The sequence below is a fragment of the Protopterus annectens genome, chromosome 7.part0 (assembly GCF_019279795.1).
Source record: "Protopterus annectens isolate FY-2018-M chromosome 7.part0, PAN1.0, whole genome shotgun sequence".
Classification (NCBI taxonomy): domain Eukaryota; kingdom Metazoa; phylum Chordata; order Ceratodontiformes; family Protopteridae; genus Protopterus; species Protopterus annectens.
The window spans coordinates 1,207,680,814-1,207,698,586 of NC_056739.1; the positions used below are offsets into that span (position 1 = coordinate 1,207,680,814).

The window sequence follows — 17,773 nt, forward strand, 5'->3', positions numbered from 1 at the left end:
CGAACTCCGGTCAGCTAGTGATTGGCAGTAGATTTTTACGTGCTGGCTTGCCGGGCCTAATGCACAACCTTCAACGGCATGCCATTCATTCACGCATGTCGCCACACAGAAGACGCTTTAACTGAGATTCGAACGGGCAACGTCTAACTGTGAGGCGACAACGCTACTGCAGCACCACCACCGCAGTTATAATCCTGGTATACACTGATTTTTATAAATCATATGGTGAGCATGAAGCTTCCTTCTTGTTTTAATATCCAATCTATCTAACACTTTTGGGGCCAGTCAGTCACTCCAAAACTATAAGTTAGGACAGGAAGAGCAAATTGATTTATAGCTTGGATCTTGTTCCTAGGTGTCAATGCTGTTTTCTAAAGTACTCTGTACTAAGCTTTATTCGCTTTTGTTCATCTTTTATTGCTGATCCTTCATAAAGTCCCAAGTATTTATACACCCCCACTTGTTCAAGTTCTTTTATATCACATTCTTGCCCCAAACCTGGTGCTGCAATTTTCCTTTTTTAAAGGTTGCTTTTGCACATTTGTCAAGACCAAATTACATTCCAATATCATCTGAAAAAGTTTTGACAACCTGTGCTTTCAATTCCTCATCTGATGAGCTATACAAGTTTAAATCATCGACAAAGAAAGGATGAAAAGTCATTATACTTTGTTGTTTTCTGGAAGCCAAATTATAGCCAATGACCTAAGCTGTTAAGTAAATGGCATAATGGATTAATGGCAAGGCAAAATAGCAATGGTGACAGGGAGTCACCCTGGAATATCCCCATTTGGATTTTTATCCATGGGATAATAATCGGTCCTTTATCATGGCTTAATTGCAAAGTGGTCTGCCACTGTTTCATGGTTACTGTAATGTAATCAGTCAGTGTAGGATGTACCTTATACATTTTTAAGCACTCTTTTATCCATGAATGTGGGATACTACCAAATGTCTTTTTGTAGTCAATCCATGCCATACTTAGATTCTTCCCTTTCTTACAGTTCACCATTAAACTTTATTTAACAACAAATGATCCTTTGTTCCATATGACTTTCTTTTATTGCCCTTTTGTTCTACTGCCATAATTGAGTTGTCTTCTAAATGTCTGTAAACTGTGTCGGCATCAATCCCTGTGTATAGTTTATACATTATCGGAAGACAAGTTAGTGGTCTATAATTTTTAGGGTAGCTTGCAGGTTCACTCTTTAAGAGCATTGTTTTTCCTGTTGTTAACCAGTGCGGTGTCTGTTTGGGGTGCGCATATAAATAGTTCTTACTCATGGCTAGATCCTCATGTAAAAAAGTTAATACTTTTAAGCCAAAAGTTAGGTACTGCATCTGGGCCTGGGGTTTCCCAATTAGAGGCTTTTCTCAACTTTGTTTCAATCTCGCTGGCTGTTATTTCATCCCATTTCATATCCTGTACCTTTAAACTTCTTTTTCTTTTACTACTTTTGTCCATTTTCTTCTTTGTTATGTTCCACAGGATCTTCATAGATTCTCCAAAATGTATCTACTTCCTCTTTTTTCAGCGGTCTTTCATTTCCTTTTACTTTTATTTCCCAATTCTCTATAAAACTTTTTTGGGCCATCAGTAAATTGCTTATTTTGTGCTTTTCCCTTATATTTATCTTCGTATCTTCTGAGTCTTTCCGCCTGTTTTGAAATTTTTAGTTTATCTCCTATAGTGCATAATAGATCCTGGTCTGTTCTAATACTGCACATTGCTTTCATCACATCTATCTTTCTTAATATTTTTGTTGATCTGTTCCCTCTTCTATAATCTTCTAACAATGACACTTTTTGTCTTAGCTGCTTTATAGTTTTCTCTATTCGATATTTCCATGATGGTATTCGCTTTTGCCTCCCCTTTTCCCTCGCTACCCTATGTTCCTGTGGTAGAATTTTATCCGTTATTAATTTAGCAACACAGTAATATATTCTGTTTACTTCTGTTATATCGCATGGATCTCTATGGACAGTCCTAATTACTGTGTTCATTTGTTTTATCACGCTTCTGACTTTTGGGGGATTTATTAACCTTCTGCAGTCTATTTCTGTCATTGATCTTGCTATATCAGTCTCTGTCTATTAAATCAAGCAACTCTTCTCTTAATGCCTTTTCTTCCATACTGAGGGCACATCCCTTGTTTTCCATTTCCTGTGGAGATTCTATAGAAAGTTCTATAACATCTTCTTTTGGCTCAGTTTCATCCTGTCATCCATTTTGTCATATGGAAACTCACTGGCCTATCACTCCTCAACATTGACTGCATCAGAGTTTCCACAGTTTTTTGTTCCTTTCCTTCCTGTCTAACTTCAAGTGAACTCTTTTATACTGGTTTCCTGTGAAAGGCTGCAAAATATCTTGATATGGCACCTGACCTGTTGCTTCCTGTTCCACTTGTTTCCCCTTAATTTGGATATCCATTGCTCTTTCCTTTTGTGGTGCTTTCTGCATTTGATCTTCTACACTGAATCCTTCTCTTTGTAGCTGTTCCATTACCTCAATTTCTATTTCTTTGACTTCTACATTACTAATCTCTTTCTTTCTCTCCTTTTCCTCTTAATCTTATTTTTTGTGTTATAAAGTTTTCTATATCCGGATTCCTTTGCCTATATTTTTCTTCAAATATCTTTGGTACTGCTCTTTTTGTATTAGTTTAGTTTTGCTTTCTCCTTTGCATAAATATTACATCTCTTTTCCTTTCCCCTGTCCATATTTCTTCTTCACGTTTCCTTTTGCTTTTCCTTATTCTGGGGACTCGCTCCATCATGCTGTAATGTAGTCTGTTTTAGGCCTTCTACATTAAATCCTTCACTTCGCAGGCACTTCATAACTTCAACTTGTATTTCTTTAACTTCTACTTTACTATTAGTCTTTTCTACATTAAATCTTTGTACTTTTAGTCTTTTTATTGTGAAATTTCCCATATTTGGATGCCTTTGCCTGTAGTTTTCTTTGAATATCCTTGAAACTGCCTTCTTGTATGTTAGTTAACTTGGCTTTCTCCTTTGCATAAATATTGCACCATATCAAATCTCTCTTTCTTTCCCATGTCCATATTTCTTTTTTATATTTAGTTTTGTTGTTTATATTTTCTCACTTCCTCAGAGGCTTCTTTTTCCAAAGTTTCTTGATCTATATACTGTTTTTCAAAAATTTGTTGTATTAATGAAAGTAAATTTTTATTTGAAGCTTGTGACAGTTTTTCCTGCGGAAGTATTTATATTTCCTTTAATTTTTCTCTTAATCGTTTGTATATCTTGTGCCTGGAAATTCTAGGCTTTTTACTCAATAGTCCACTCTTGTCGTCTTTATGGCTCTTCTTTGGCCAATCAATTTTTGTTGTTTTTGTGGACTACAATTCCTTCTACAACACGGGGCTATCCTCCCCCTGAGCCTGGCCCCATTGTAGGATTGTTTCCGTATTTTGAGGATTCTACACTGTCATGTTTTCCAGTCCTGGCACCAGTGCGCCTACCAGGATTGGGCACTTTTTTTTATCCTGGGTCTTCTGCACCCAGCTATCTTTTTTTATTTTTGATTTGCTTCTGTCCATGATATATGCTATATAAATACAGTCTGTATATCAGTGTCACCTTGGTGAGATTTTGTGAATAACAGGGTCCACCTCGCGAAGGTACTCACCAAGACTTGAGGATGAGTTCAGTTTCAGCACTATTACACTGCTTTGCTTGCTGACTTTTCATCTCTCCATCTAGACTTTCTCTCTTATTAGTGTGTGTGAATTGATGAGCTACAGTTTGATGCTGGGTTACATCTTATCATTGTACTTATTTATTTATTTTTGCTAACGTGTTGACACAAATGGATGAAGGCTACCTTTGCCAACCAGAAGAGGATGCACCTTAGTTGTTGTGTCTTTAGCTTTTCTCAGTTAGGGGTTGCCACAGCGGAACTCCGGTCCACTAATGATTGGCAGTAGATTTTTACGTGCCGAGTTGCCGGCCCTGACGCACAACCTTTAACTAAGGTACGCCCATTCACGCATGTCTCCACACAGAAGACGCTCTAGCTGAGAATTGAACAGGACAACATCTTACTGTGAGGTGACAACACTACCGCAGCACCACCACCGCAGTAAGAGGATGCACCTTAGTAGAGGCTTGAATTTAGAAATGTCTGCTAGTGCCAAAGATACATGACCATTAAGTAAATCAGTTATTTTTCAAATATTATTTAGCATGTTAAGTTGCACTTGGTAGCATTTTTATTTGAATACTTTAATATTGATAGTTAAATCTGACAGGCAGTTGAATGAAACATTGCAGCTGTTGGTTTGTAGCAGTCATTTAGGCATAAACGTTTGGCACTTAAAATGAAACTTTTTGCATATAATCCCAATATTTTGAACCATTCTTTTTTACATTACTTACCTGAACTGTTATTTACAGTGCAGAAGATTATCTATTTAGTTCTTTCATTGTCCCTTATTCCGTGGAGTTCTGGGTCAAAAATTCTTAGTCTCCATGCAAGACTTTTACTTTAATTTCACATATGTTATTGGAAAATTTGTTTGTAATATATTATGTTACAAGAAATATACTTATTTTGCATAAGACAAACAAACAGTCTGATTCATAAACAGATTCTATGCTGCATACTAGAATGACTGTCTCATTTGCAGTAGTGTTAGATGCAGAAATCAGAAACAGAATCTGGTGCCTGTCATCGCCTGCAGTGTGTGCCACAATGAAACATTAGAACATACTGGGCTTGACACTGTACTCCTGTCCTTGTCAGGGGTGCATTGAGAACAGTTATCTGTACAGGTGACATGTTCTAGATGTTTATCAGGGCTTCTCTCCACTGTTACCAACAGATCGACTTAACTTGACAGTGCAGGCATGTTGCGTACCCTTCAGAGACAGTGTCTGAAATGCTTGCATTCCAGCCACAGAAGTAAGGATTCAGAGCAGGTGCATGCATTATGCACGTCAAAGAAAAAGTACTAGTAACATTACAGCATCCTTGTAGGGGTGCACCAACTGCTATACTAAGCACCCACAATTGCTTAAAGTGTAGTGAGTACAATGGCAGCTGGAAAGGACTGAGGGTAGCATTTGTTCATAGGTCTGGGCTACGAGAAGGTTTGATAGTTGATGTATTTTACAGCTGTTGGATGTAGTATCTCCATTTGTAGGTTACCTTGTGTTATCTGCAGAAATTCACTCAAGAATATGAAGGCAAATATTTGCAGGGTATGTGTGTATGTGTCTCTGTGTTCACTCAAGACTATGAAGGTAGAGAGTTGTAGGGTTGGCACGTGTGTGCACACTCAATATGAAGGTAAATGTTTGTAGGGTGTGTATGTGTCTCTTCATTCAAGAATATGCAGGTAAGCATTTTATAGTGTGTGCACGTGTGTGTTCACTCGAGAATATGAAGGTAAACATTTGTAGGGTGTGTGTATGTGAAGACTGCAATCCAAATTGTAGCTTGCTACAGATCCCCCACCATGTCCCAAGATTCTCACTACACCTTTCTAAACATACTGGAAAATATTAATATACAACCAAATACCCTAATACTTTCGTCATTTCAAATACCCTGCCATTAACTGGGAAAACTACTCATGCACCAACACCTTTGCCCAGCGGTTCTTGGAATTCATAAATTCCAATGCCCTGGATCAACTAATCCATAGTCCCACCAGGGGCTCCAATATCCTAGACCTGGTCATTACCAACATGGGAAAGCAATGCTCCACACCTGTGGTCACCCCCTCGTTGGTCAGGTCAAGACCATAAGCTAATCACTCTTAACATACACATCCGACCCCCACCCCCCCAGTAAGGAAACCTCCATAAAAAAACCTCTCCAAGGCCAACTTCATGCTACTCAAGTCAGAAGTTACAAACTTCATGACACCCATGCAGATGGGAACTGAAAGTTCGACTGCTGAGTCCCACACTAAGGCACTGTACGAGCACATACACTCATGCATGAATTGTGCCATCCCAAATAGAACCAAGATGCTCTCCTCCAAAAAAAGGAAGCCAATCTGGTGGTCCCCTGCCATAAACAAACTTTACAACAAAAGGAAAAAACTGTTGCAGAAAAGAGGAAAATCCCAGGTTGCAAAAAACTCCCTTACCAGCCTCCGTAAGAAGCTGAGATCCTTCATAAAATCCTCTAAAGCTAGTTACGAAAATAAAATTGCCAAAGATTCCAAAGACAACCACAAGGCATTCTATAACTATGTAAAGAATCTAAATGGCAGTGCTCAGATTTGCTCTGAGTTACAACAGAATGGCATTAAATATACTGATTCCAAGGATATTGCCAATATCGTGGCAGATCGATTCATTGCCAACTTCACCCCCCTCTCGCCCCCTAAATGACCCATCTCAATACTGGAAGATTGCCAAATTCCAGTAATAACGGCCACACAGGTAAAAACGCACTCTCCAAAGCTAAGAATACAACATCCATGGGACCAGGTGACATCCCGGGCTGTGTACTACATGAACTACAAAATGAACTGGCACCTCAGCTAAGTGTCATGTTTAATCATACCCTCACCTTGGGCTTCATGCCCCCTGAGTGGCGCACAGCTACAGTTATCCCACTCCTCAAGGAGGGGTCCACCATGGATCCGGAACTACCGCCCCCATCAGTCTGACGAGCCTGATCTGCAAGGCCATGGAACATATAATCATGGAACTTATAAACAAAGACATTGGCAATCTTAAAACACTAGACCCCACCCAGTTTGGGTTCATGAAGGGCCGATCTTGTCTCCTGAACCTTATTGACTTCTTCGAATCAGTCTCCAGAGCCATAGACGAGGGTAAGGCAGTCCACACAGCCTATCTGGACCTTGCCAAGGCCTTTGACACCATCCCCCACTCTGGAATCATAGATAAACTTAGTAAGCTGGGCATTAATCCCTACGTCGCTCTGAGTTGCCAACTGGCTTACTGACAGAACCCACACTGTAAAAGTAGCTGATTCCAAATCCAGCTCCAGACAAGTGGAGTACCTCAGGGTTCAGTTTAAAGTACAGGCCAACACTAAGGGACTCTGGCTAACAAAGTTCGCCGATGACTGCAAACTGGGAGCCATTATTGAATCCCCAAATGATGTGGATACTCTACAAAAGGGCCTTACAGAAACAGATGCTTGGTGCCAGAGCCATGGGCTTAAGCTCAATGCCAAGAAATGTATAGTTATCCCCTTTGGGGAAAAAACATATACCCGTGAATTATCACATAGGTGGCAGTACACTAAACACCGAAAGTGTGATAAGAGACTTAGGGACACAGGTGCAGTTGTCTCACCTTCATTTACCACATTACCACAACAGTCAGGAAATCCTTCTATGTTGCACACCTCATCACTAAGGGCTTTTCATCCAGAAAAAAGGAGGCAATTGTCCCACTGTACTCATCCCTCATTAGACCCATTATAGAATACAACGCCCCATTTGGTATGTACCTCTCAAGACCTCTGCAACAACTGGAAAGGCCGCAGAAATACCTCACTAAAAGAATCACAGGCCTAAAGCAGATGCCCTATGCTGACCGCCTTAAAAAACTCCAGCTATACTCTGTCGCATATCGTCTACTCCGAGGCGCTCTCTGCTTAACATACAAGGCCATGTCAAACCCAGAGCTGTTGGACATGCTACACTTAAAGAAATCCCAATCCCTTAGAGCCACACGCTCCAGGGATCTAAATCTTGTCATCACAATAAATAAAACATGCTGGAGGGATAGGTTCCTGACCCAGAGACTCCTCAGACTCTGGAATAGACTGCCCATACATGTCAAGTAGAGTGCCTCTTTGGCCCTCTTCAAAAGGAACCTTGATGATTGGATGGGAGAAAAGAAATTCACCCCGGGGATCACGTCAGTCGTCCTGCTAGACAGGGGTCCAGGGAAGTAAATAGTGTGGGAAGAAATAGCCAGGGAATTGTTATGGCTATGATGTATATGCCCTAGGGCCGATAGCCTATTACCAACCTGTGAATCTGTATATAATATATATATATATATATATATATATATATATATATATATATATAATATTTGTGTGTATATGTATATATAATATGGATATGTACATATATGATGTATATGCATATATGTACTTGCATATCCAAGTGACCTCAAGTACAGTAGTACAAAAAATGACTGTCCAAAGCTATTGCAACTTCCATTAATAAATACTTTAGGACTTTATCCGACTAAAAGCTCAGCTTCAAATAACGCTTCAGAAATTGCATAATTTTACTTTTCAAGCAACCATATCGACCTCAAACATACCGATTACAATAATTGCATAAAACTGGTACTTAAAATCAAGAAAATATTTACATTTATCTTAACCTCCTACTTCTTCACTGTTGGTTGAGTGGAACCTCTTTCAATCCTGGCATATAATATGAGGTCGTAGTCTTACCTGCCATTGTATTTCTTTTTTGTCTAATATAACCTCCCCTTTACCATCTGATTGAATGCTAAATATCGCAAAACTGTTTGCATCCTTTACTTTTATGTTGATAGCTGAGTGGTGCATCATACAAATTCTGATATTGATATTTTTATATCATACACATGGTCCCTAATACTTAAAAAAAAGCCTTCTTGTGGTATTACCTTTATAAAATGCCTTGCAAACCAACATTTTTTTTAATAAACACTATATTATCTGAGGCATATGTAGAATGATCTTTAGTTCTATATGTCCTTTTTTTTCTGTAAAAAAAAAAAAAAAAAAATTGTCTTCTCACAATATATTTATAAAGGTTGCCTGCTGTGCATGGTAATGTTCCTTTTGATTTGTTTATATTTCTAGAGATTTTAATGTACCAGATTTGTATATGCAAACTGTTTTTTCACGCAGAGTTTCCACATAACTAATTTGCTTTTAAAATCTTTTTGTGATCAATTCTGTAATTACCTTGTAGTGTGTTTAGACTGAGGGTTTTCACTTTATTCTTAGTGAGTTCACTGTACTACATTAAGGTAGAATAATAGGCCTGAAAATATCAGACTTCTATTTTCACGTATGCATTCTGTTTCAGGGAAAGACAATTCAGTAGAAAGGAAAAGATGATCATGCTGGCTAAGCATGAAATGTGCAGAAGTAACGGTTTTCAGGGAAAGCTACCGAATGTCCCTTTCCTTTCTCAAGGGAAAGATGTGTGCTTGCAATGGAGTGCTAAGTAAAGAATAGACAGTTAGGCACATGCAAGACGAGGCTTGGAAACCAAGGCTAAAGAGGTGTGTAAAACATTTTATAGGATTCTGGTATTATTACAGAGTGCTTCAGACACAGTCAGTGGAATCAGTCGGATTAGTTTTTGGACTGATATGCACAATGTCTTTACAATACAGACACTCTCGCCTGAGTACAGAAGTCGGCTCAAATATCCATACTGTTGAGGAGGAAAAGACTGTTTCATTTAATGTTATACAGGAGAATCAGAATGTACGTGCAGAAACTTTGGATATATTTATCGGCACTGTTACTGTCATCTAGCATTCCAGAATTTCTGTAGATTGTTATTGTTTATCAGCACTGTCATTGGAGACACTATTTGGATATTAACATCGAATAAAACGTTGCGTGTGCAGTATTAATTTTGAAAAGTACAAGAAGACTTGGCCCATGTAGGAGAGACTAGCACATGTTCAGAACAAGTTTGGGTAGTTGTTTCCAGTTAATTTCAGTATAGAACAATCTTATCAGTTATTTCATAGTGCATGAAGTACAATGATTCCTTTCTGTAAATGGGGAAATGACAGGCTTGTTAAACACTTTTCTGACTTCTATTGTGTCTCTGTCTCTCTGAATAGAAGAGAGCTATCTCTCTAATTTTGTCCATATACAAGCATAGCTGAAAAGAAAACTTGACCTGCTTAGCTGAAATCTGCTCACCTCGAGTTTGATCAGAAGTCCTTATGATCAGACTACCTCTCTGAGGATATCTTCTTTAAAAAACTTTACATTTAAAGAAGAAGCGCTTTAAATTAGGGAGGGGGGACAAGGAGCTGTCTCACTTATGCAGACATTAAGCAGACTTATTGGGGATTGAAGAACTCAAGCTGAGTGCTATTCCTGTAGTAACATAGTGTTCAGGGTTGCCTTATCAATATGCCTTACGAAAGCCAGATTCACAACCACTGGTACCTAGGAAGCCTAACCATTTCTAGTGGGGGAAAAAAGATATTTAAATAAAGATGCGGAGTATCCAGAAGACAATCCTGCTGTCATTTCTTTGAATGTGGGCAGAAGATGCAAACTTGTATTTAGCAGTAATGCTGTACCATGACTTTATTACTAATTTTTTTTATGACTAAGAAAGTATGCATTTCTGCCACTCTGTTTATAAGGGATACTAACTGCCAAACTTGTATACTGCAGTGGCAAGGAGTTATTTTCATTGTGGTCATTTAGTTATCTGTCAGTCGTCCGCATCCCTCTTTTTTTTTTTTTTTTTTTTTTTTTTACTCGCAAGACTTAACTCTTCTTTTCCCTGTTGTCTAGGAGCATGTACTGTGTGTGTGTGTGTGTGTGTGTGTGTGTGTGTGTGTGTGTATCTCTGTGTGCGTCTCTGTCTGTGGGCATTAGAAATTCTTTTTCTCCTCTTATAGGTGAAATGTTTTATTTGGTTTTGCTTCTTTTCCCAAGTTTTAAATGGTATCCCTTAATTTTCTTTTGGAGTTTTTGATAATCTTAGATTTTCAGATGATGCATTTCTTAGATAGTCTAGATCATGTTATCAGTTGCTTTGCATTACATATATATATATATATATATATATATATATATATATATATATATATATACATATATATATATATATATACACACACACACAGAGTATTTAGCTCCTGTGATAGTCTACTGCGAATTTGCAAGATATTCACATATTTTCCTTATTTAGAGACGGGCTTTTCTTTGGAGAGTGATTTTTAAATGGTCAGGAATGCCTTGCCTGGGTAAGGTGTCTCCTACACAGACTGGAATTCCAGCAAAATTAACAGATTTCCTGTTTGACTAATTCTCACATTGTTTTCTTGGGGTAACTCTAGGATACCTCAATTCAAAGAGTTTTTCTCCACAGGATAAAGTAGACCTGTATGTAGATCTGTTCTTGAGTTTTTCTACTTGGACTACTGTCTCAGCAAAGTAAATCTTCAGGATTGTGGGTCTCGTGGCATCTGTTATTCTCCTGATTTCTGTTGCAAAACTCCACATTACAAAAGTCCTTTGGTACCTGTAATGGCTTCAGTGTATACACCCTCTGACAATTCAATTTCCTGTTTTGTGGTTTGTGAGTGGGGAATTGTTTTGCAGGAAATGTATATTTTCTAAAATCAAGGTCTCCCATTCAATGTCGTAGCTGCAGCACAGTCTGTCACTACAGATACCTAAGACTTTGCTTGGGAAGCAGTGTCTGTGAGGATGTTAGTGCAGAGTCTTTGCAGATATTTGCACTTACAGATGTTCTCAACTCTCCTTTTTGGTCCCTGGGACCCTTACAGATGTTTAAAGACAACATTGTTCTACATGAACAATTAAGGGGTTCCAGTTCTTACCCTCTGTGCAGATAAGCTGTATCCCAGGCTACCGTAGCTATTCAGCACACACTCACTCTACAGACATCTTGTATATTGTCAGAGCAAATTATGTGGTAGACAAGCTGAGAAGGACTAGGATAGGTACTTGTGAATGATATTCTATCTGTCAGAAACCTTTCATATGGATATCTTACCTCCACTTCAGTTGGCAAATTTCAGCTTTAGGTCCCCATCCTTGAAGGCTTGGAAGACAGATGCCTTTATTTTTCCTTGGACAAAATTTTCCTGTATGCTTTTCCACCCTTTTCAGTACTATTCAGGGTCATTCTCAAGATTCAGGAGGAATCTGCAAAGATCATTATGGTGAATCCCTTTTTGGCACAGGCAGTAGTGGTTCTCCCCTCATTTGTAATGTCCATGGGTAGTTACCTCAAGCACCTCACAGACTGGATCTACTCACACAATACCAGGGGTGTTTGATACATCCCAGCCACAGTAACTGTAACTGACTGCCTGAATCTTAAAGTTGTAACATTTCCTGGCATATTTTTTATGAAGAAGCACAGCAGGTATTAACGCAGGCAACAAATCTTGCTACTAGACAATAATTTATTAGTAAATGGAAGAGGTTTTCTAGTTGGTGCCGGCAAAAGAACCAACACCCATTCAGAGCTAGAGTGTCTCTGTTTTTTTTTTTTTCAATACTAGTGTGAGTTACTAACCTGTCTTACTCTTCAAGCAAAATTCACTTGTCTACCATTTCAGTATATCTGCCCTTGGATTCCCCCTCTTTCAATGCAACCACATGTAAAAGTTTTTGAAAGGGTGTTGCATTAGCCTCCTAGGAAACTGGTGGCTCATCCTTAGGATCTTAGTTTTGTGTTAGAAAGCCTTCATTCTTATTTGATTTAAACCAGATCATTAAGCTGACTTGAGGTTCTTTACATGAAAGACAAGCTTACTAATTACTCTGACCTCTGCAGAATGACTATCTGAGTTGCAAGCTGTCATAGTGGGACAGCTTTCTCTCTCTTTCCCACAACGATAGGGTTCTTTTAGGCATAAATGAAGGATTGTTTTTTTTTTTAAAGTGGTATCCGAGTTTACCTTAAGCTAATCTGTACATCTCCCTGTCTTCTTTCCAAAAGCTAAAAATGAGAGAGAAATAATACTTCATAATTTGGTTGCCTAAAGACAGCTCAGGTAATATCTTGATGGGATAAAACCTTTCAGAACTTCTGATTAGTTCACGTTTTGTAAAGGTAAGAAAAAAGGACAACCTATGTCAAAAACAGACTAGTTAAAAACAGTTGGCTGCTGCTGTTACTTTGTCTACCACAATAAAACTATTCCAAGCAAAGGTGATGCTCACTGTAGCAAGGCCTTGGCTTTGTCAGTGGTTTTTTTTTTTTTTGGAAAGTATTCCAGGAGTAACAATTTGGTCATCTGTACACACTTTTACAAAGCTTTATAAATGAAACTTCTCCAGGTCTAGGTCAGGCTTTGTTAGAACCTTTCTCCAGGGGCTGCTGGACCCTCCTCTTCCTCCTTCCAGTCACTTTAAAATATGGTAATCTATCCATGTACCTAAAGCTACTGTAGCAGTGATCAAATGAAGAACACAGTACAGTTGTATAAATAAACTTATTATAGCAGCAGATATTCGAATGAACACTCCTGCAGTAGCCTCTGCCTTCATCCCTCTTATTTATTTTATGTTTTTATGCCAGGGTGTGTACTTCTTAATGTTGTATTCATAGCATTGTCCTGTCAGGGCTTTAGCCTCCCTCTCTCTGTTGGTATGAAAGCTGTGACGGGTTTAGTGTCCAAACTTGACTTTTAGAGAGCTTAGCCTGAGCTAGCTGACTGGACTTGTGGAGCTTGAAAGCTGGCTCCCCTATATAGCTAAACCTGCTATAGTGGTGATTATTTGAATGTGTGTTAAGTTTACTTGCACAACTGTACTTTGGTATTCCTATCGGGTCCTGTAATTGACTGGTGAACATTGTGGTTATTAACAGTTCTTAGCTAGGTAGTACTTTTGTGTATTGATGTTCTGCGGGGTCTACAAGTTCATTATTTATATGTTGGAAGTCTTATCAAAGTTAGAAACATGTTTAATTATTTTCCAAGTTTGTTTAGGTTGGGCTTTAGCATTTTGAAATCTATTGCATAGATATGTTGATTTTGCTAACTTGGTTTCCAGCTTGCATTTATGCTTTGGGGAAATGTTCAGATTTTTTTAATGTAGAGGTAAGTCAAGGTAGTTTTGTCCTTAAATACTTTATCTGAGAGAACTGTGTTCAGAATGTTGTTAATTATGGAGTCGAATGCTTGCGGTGCTTCAGTGGGGTCAGCTGCCTGGTAGACTGGGGACCAGTCCATGACATTGAGGCCTATGACAACTTCATCTAAATTCAGGTACAGGTCTAGTTATCACTTTGGGTGTGGGAGGGCTGAGAAGCTGAAAATAGAGTGGCCTAGATGTTTGCTGAAGGTACAGGGGGACATGAAATATGTTTCTGCTTCTTGGGTATATTGGTAATGAGGAGTAGATCTAGGGTTTGCTGAGGTAATCAGTTGCTTTAGGCCTAATTATTCAAGGAAAAGATTTATTCTTTCACCTTTGAAATAATATCTATATTAAAATTTCCCTGTTATGACTTTATTTTTCTTTTGTGTTGTGTGGTTTATTATATCCGTGACAGTATCTTCAAAAATTGGAGTACTAGACAGAGAGGGATATATGCAATTGCTACTAGTATCTTGAGATAGGAGGCTAATGTGAGAGAACAAAGTAGAGAATTGGAGGTGTTTGTAGAGGGTATGGGACTGGTTGCTATTAGTGTGGCTGAGCAGTTTGGGTGTCTAACAAGTAGAATAACCCCACAGCCTATATTTCTCTCGGGCAGTTGTCTAGGAATATGTTATTTATCTAGGAAGGTTGATGCAGTGATGGTTGTTCAGCCAGGTTTCACTTATAGCCATAACATTAGTAGTAGTACTATTTGTCCACTGATGATACTGTCCAATTTGTTTGTGATACTTTGTGCATTTAAATGTCTGGAATAATTTTTGTATGGGAAATTGAAGTTTTTGAGTATGAAAGGTGTTTATGGCACTGTGGATTGTAGCCACTAATTGTATGGTAATATGTTTACATTTTGTAAGAATTCATCCATCCATCCTCAACCTCTTTTCCCATTTTGCACATGGGGTCAGGGTGTCCCTTCAGTAGTGAAAAGGATACATGTGTATTTATTTATTTTATTTTATTTATTTTTTTTAATTCTCTTACTGTGATTTTTTTCTCCACAGCACACGATGATGCCATATGGGCTACAGCTTGGGGAAAACATGATAGAGACGGATCTGAAACCATAATCACAGGCTCATTAGATGATCTTGTCAAAGTCTGGAAATGGTACGCAGTGCAATTTCATCTTAATTTAATACATGCTGTTGAGAAGGCAGCCTTTTATTTGTTTGCATGTCTAAGTTTGAGGGGAGATTTGAATCACTGGATTATCAAATACCTGTCTTTTTCTTGGACGTACTGTTTTGTAATGTTGATCTTTTCAAAAATAAAAGAAATGGCTGCAAATTTCTGAGGATGCAAGATAAGCTTATTTGTATATCTGTGGTCTATATGTGTACATCTGTACACGTGACATCCCAAGGGTGTTTTCTGGTGGTGGTAAAAATATTTAGCAGTTTCAACTTGAAGTCAGTAGTAAAAGTGAACTGCTGCCATCTAAATGACATCTGGCATGCTAGTAAACCCCATTGTGTCTTGTTTCATTCTTAATACATTGGTTTAGTTAATGTTGTGTCATGGGGGTCTGTTAAGATCATCGTTTGAAATGCAGTTAATGAAAACAGTACGGGTGTTTACGTACTTGTTTTTGTGTGTGTATATAGAATTAAGGGCATAGTTTTGTTGCCGGAAGAATAGCAGCTGTTATGAAAGGGCGGAACATTTATTTTTCACCCTTAAGCTTGAACTACAATACCTGTTTCTGCTGGTATGTGCAGTAACATTTACTAACCCAGTCTTGTACTTGACAAAGCACTGTCATCAGAAAGGTGCATAGCAGAAATAATACAGTAATTTAAAAATATGAAAGTTCATCATACTGCATATTTGGCCTTTACTAATTTCCTACAATGGTAGGAGAGATGTAAATGTAGATAGAACACTGTCATTTTCAGTATACATGTGGTAGTTCCCTGAAATTGCTTACGAAATTTTGAAACAAATCATGGGATGATATATTGTTCTTCCAGGACTGCTGAAGTATTAATGTTCCTTTCCTAAATAGTGGTAGCAGGTGATAGATCCGGAGAGCACAGGTCAGTTTAGCTTAACAGCTGTAGTAGGTAAATGATGGAATTCCTTTTGGGGGGAAAAACTTGTTCTACACTGTCAGCCAGTAGCATAGTAAGGGTGAGTGGGGTGGGGGTTACCGCCCTGGAGGAGAGATCCTTTTTTAAGATGAGGGTGTGTGTGTTTGGCTGTAGGAAGCTGATTGGTAGAAATGTACCAACTGGCTTGTTGCAGTGAAAGCTGAAGTCTTTTTATTTTGCTGTTCACTTGAAGAACTGAGAGGATGGGACACTATCTCATCTGTCACTGGGCTCTAGATGAGGCAGCTACAGCTGTACTGTCTACCAGTGATATGCAGGACAGTAAATGGCCTGGCTTTACATTGGGTGGATCTGATACATTTGATAGTGATCTTTGCCCATGTGATTATAGTAGTAAATCAGGTTAAGTTGTAAATACAGTATTTTCTGGATTCCAGCAAGGCATTTTACATGGCACTGTGCACCTGGAAAGTTTTCAGATGTTGCACTAGGTGGTGATCTTTGTAAAAACGTTGGCTGCATAGCAAATCAGAATGACATTAAATGTGGTCTGCACCAAGTTGCTCAGAACAGGTGATGAAATTCAGTAATGTACAATGTTGCCGAATCTCGGTACCTGTTTCTGGCGTAGTAAGACTGCCTTCCATACCTTGAGGTACTGAACTGCACACTGTTTGGCCTTTAAGACATTGTCAGAATACGCCACCAAGTGACACAGAATCAGAAAATAACAGGAAAGCTGCACAGCATACAGTACATATGAACTCTGTTTTTGTGCTCATTAACTGTATCTGTTTTTGTGCTCATTAACTGTATCGCCTAATGTAATTGAAGTGAAACTAAATATTTTTGAATTGGAAAGCCCACTTTACATGGCGAGTACATATGTACAGCAAAAAGAAGTTGTAAAAAGTTTTCATATGATCTTTAAACTATTTGTTACGTGGTCTCATCAATTTTCCATTCTTAGAGCAAATTTAGGAAACGTTTTGGTGTGTTTCTAGTATTAGCATTACTGTTGGAGCATTAGTACTGCAGTATAAACTAACATTTAGCTACTACACTGAACATAAAAGCTTTTGCAAAAACTGTCATCTTAGGGTTAGTTTTAAGCAAACTAGCATAGTTTGTAGTTTACATCAAAGTTTGAGCGATGTTAGTCTTAAAACTTCAGTGCTGTATAAAATCTTGTTTGGTTTCTCTACAGATGACTTTATAAATTTATAAAAGAGCTCTAAAACTATTTTCCCAGTTTTATAGAAATATATGCACCTAGTACTGTACTTCAGTAAACGTATCTGTATGCTACTTGTCTATAAACACAAAACTGTGTTAAAGAACTGTTTCAACAATGTTAACAAAAGCAAGCTATTTACAAATCAGATTCCGAGTTTAAAAAAAAAAAAGGGTGCAACCCATCCTGCTTACCCTCCTTTCCCTTCTCTGATATCCATAGGAAGCAAGTTTTGAGTCCTCATTCTTTGTGATAAAAATAAATGATTAACCCCAAACACACACACACACACACACACACACACACACACACACACACACACACACACACACACACACACACACACACACACACACACACGGTTTTGCAAACAATTCAGACTGTACAGTCAAATTGGTTAAAAAACGTCAGTATTATCATGCTGCATGGACTTCCTTATTGTAGGTGATAACATGGTTTGTAGTTTAAAGCAGTGCAAAAGGCACTTTCAGGTTAGGTGTTGATTTTTATTTCCCCACTCAGTTTCTAATTCCAAACAAAAGAAAAATGACATGAACTTAATACTAGATCTACTTTTATGATGTCTCAAGAAGTTGGTAAATGCAGAGT

At 38.3% G+C, this 17,773-nt stretch overlaps 1 protein-coding gene across 4 annotated transcripts in view; it reads left to right on the top strand.

The window, feature by feature from the left end:
* The window catches only part of WDR61 (WD repeat domain 61), a 334,576-nt gene that overhangs the window by 31,972 nt on the left and 284,831 nt on the right, over positions 1-17,773 (top strand). For all 4 annotated transcript variants that reach the window (XM_044077826.1, XM_044077828.1, XM_044077827.1 and 1 more), the window contains exon 4: positions 14,881-14,986. In XM_044077826.1, the coding sequence (XP_043933761.1) occupies positions 14,881-14,986 (106 nt within the window). The remainder of the gene's footprint in view (positions 1-14,880; positions 14,987-17,773) is intronic.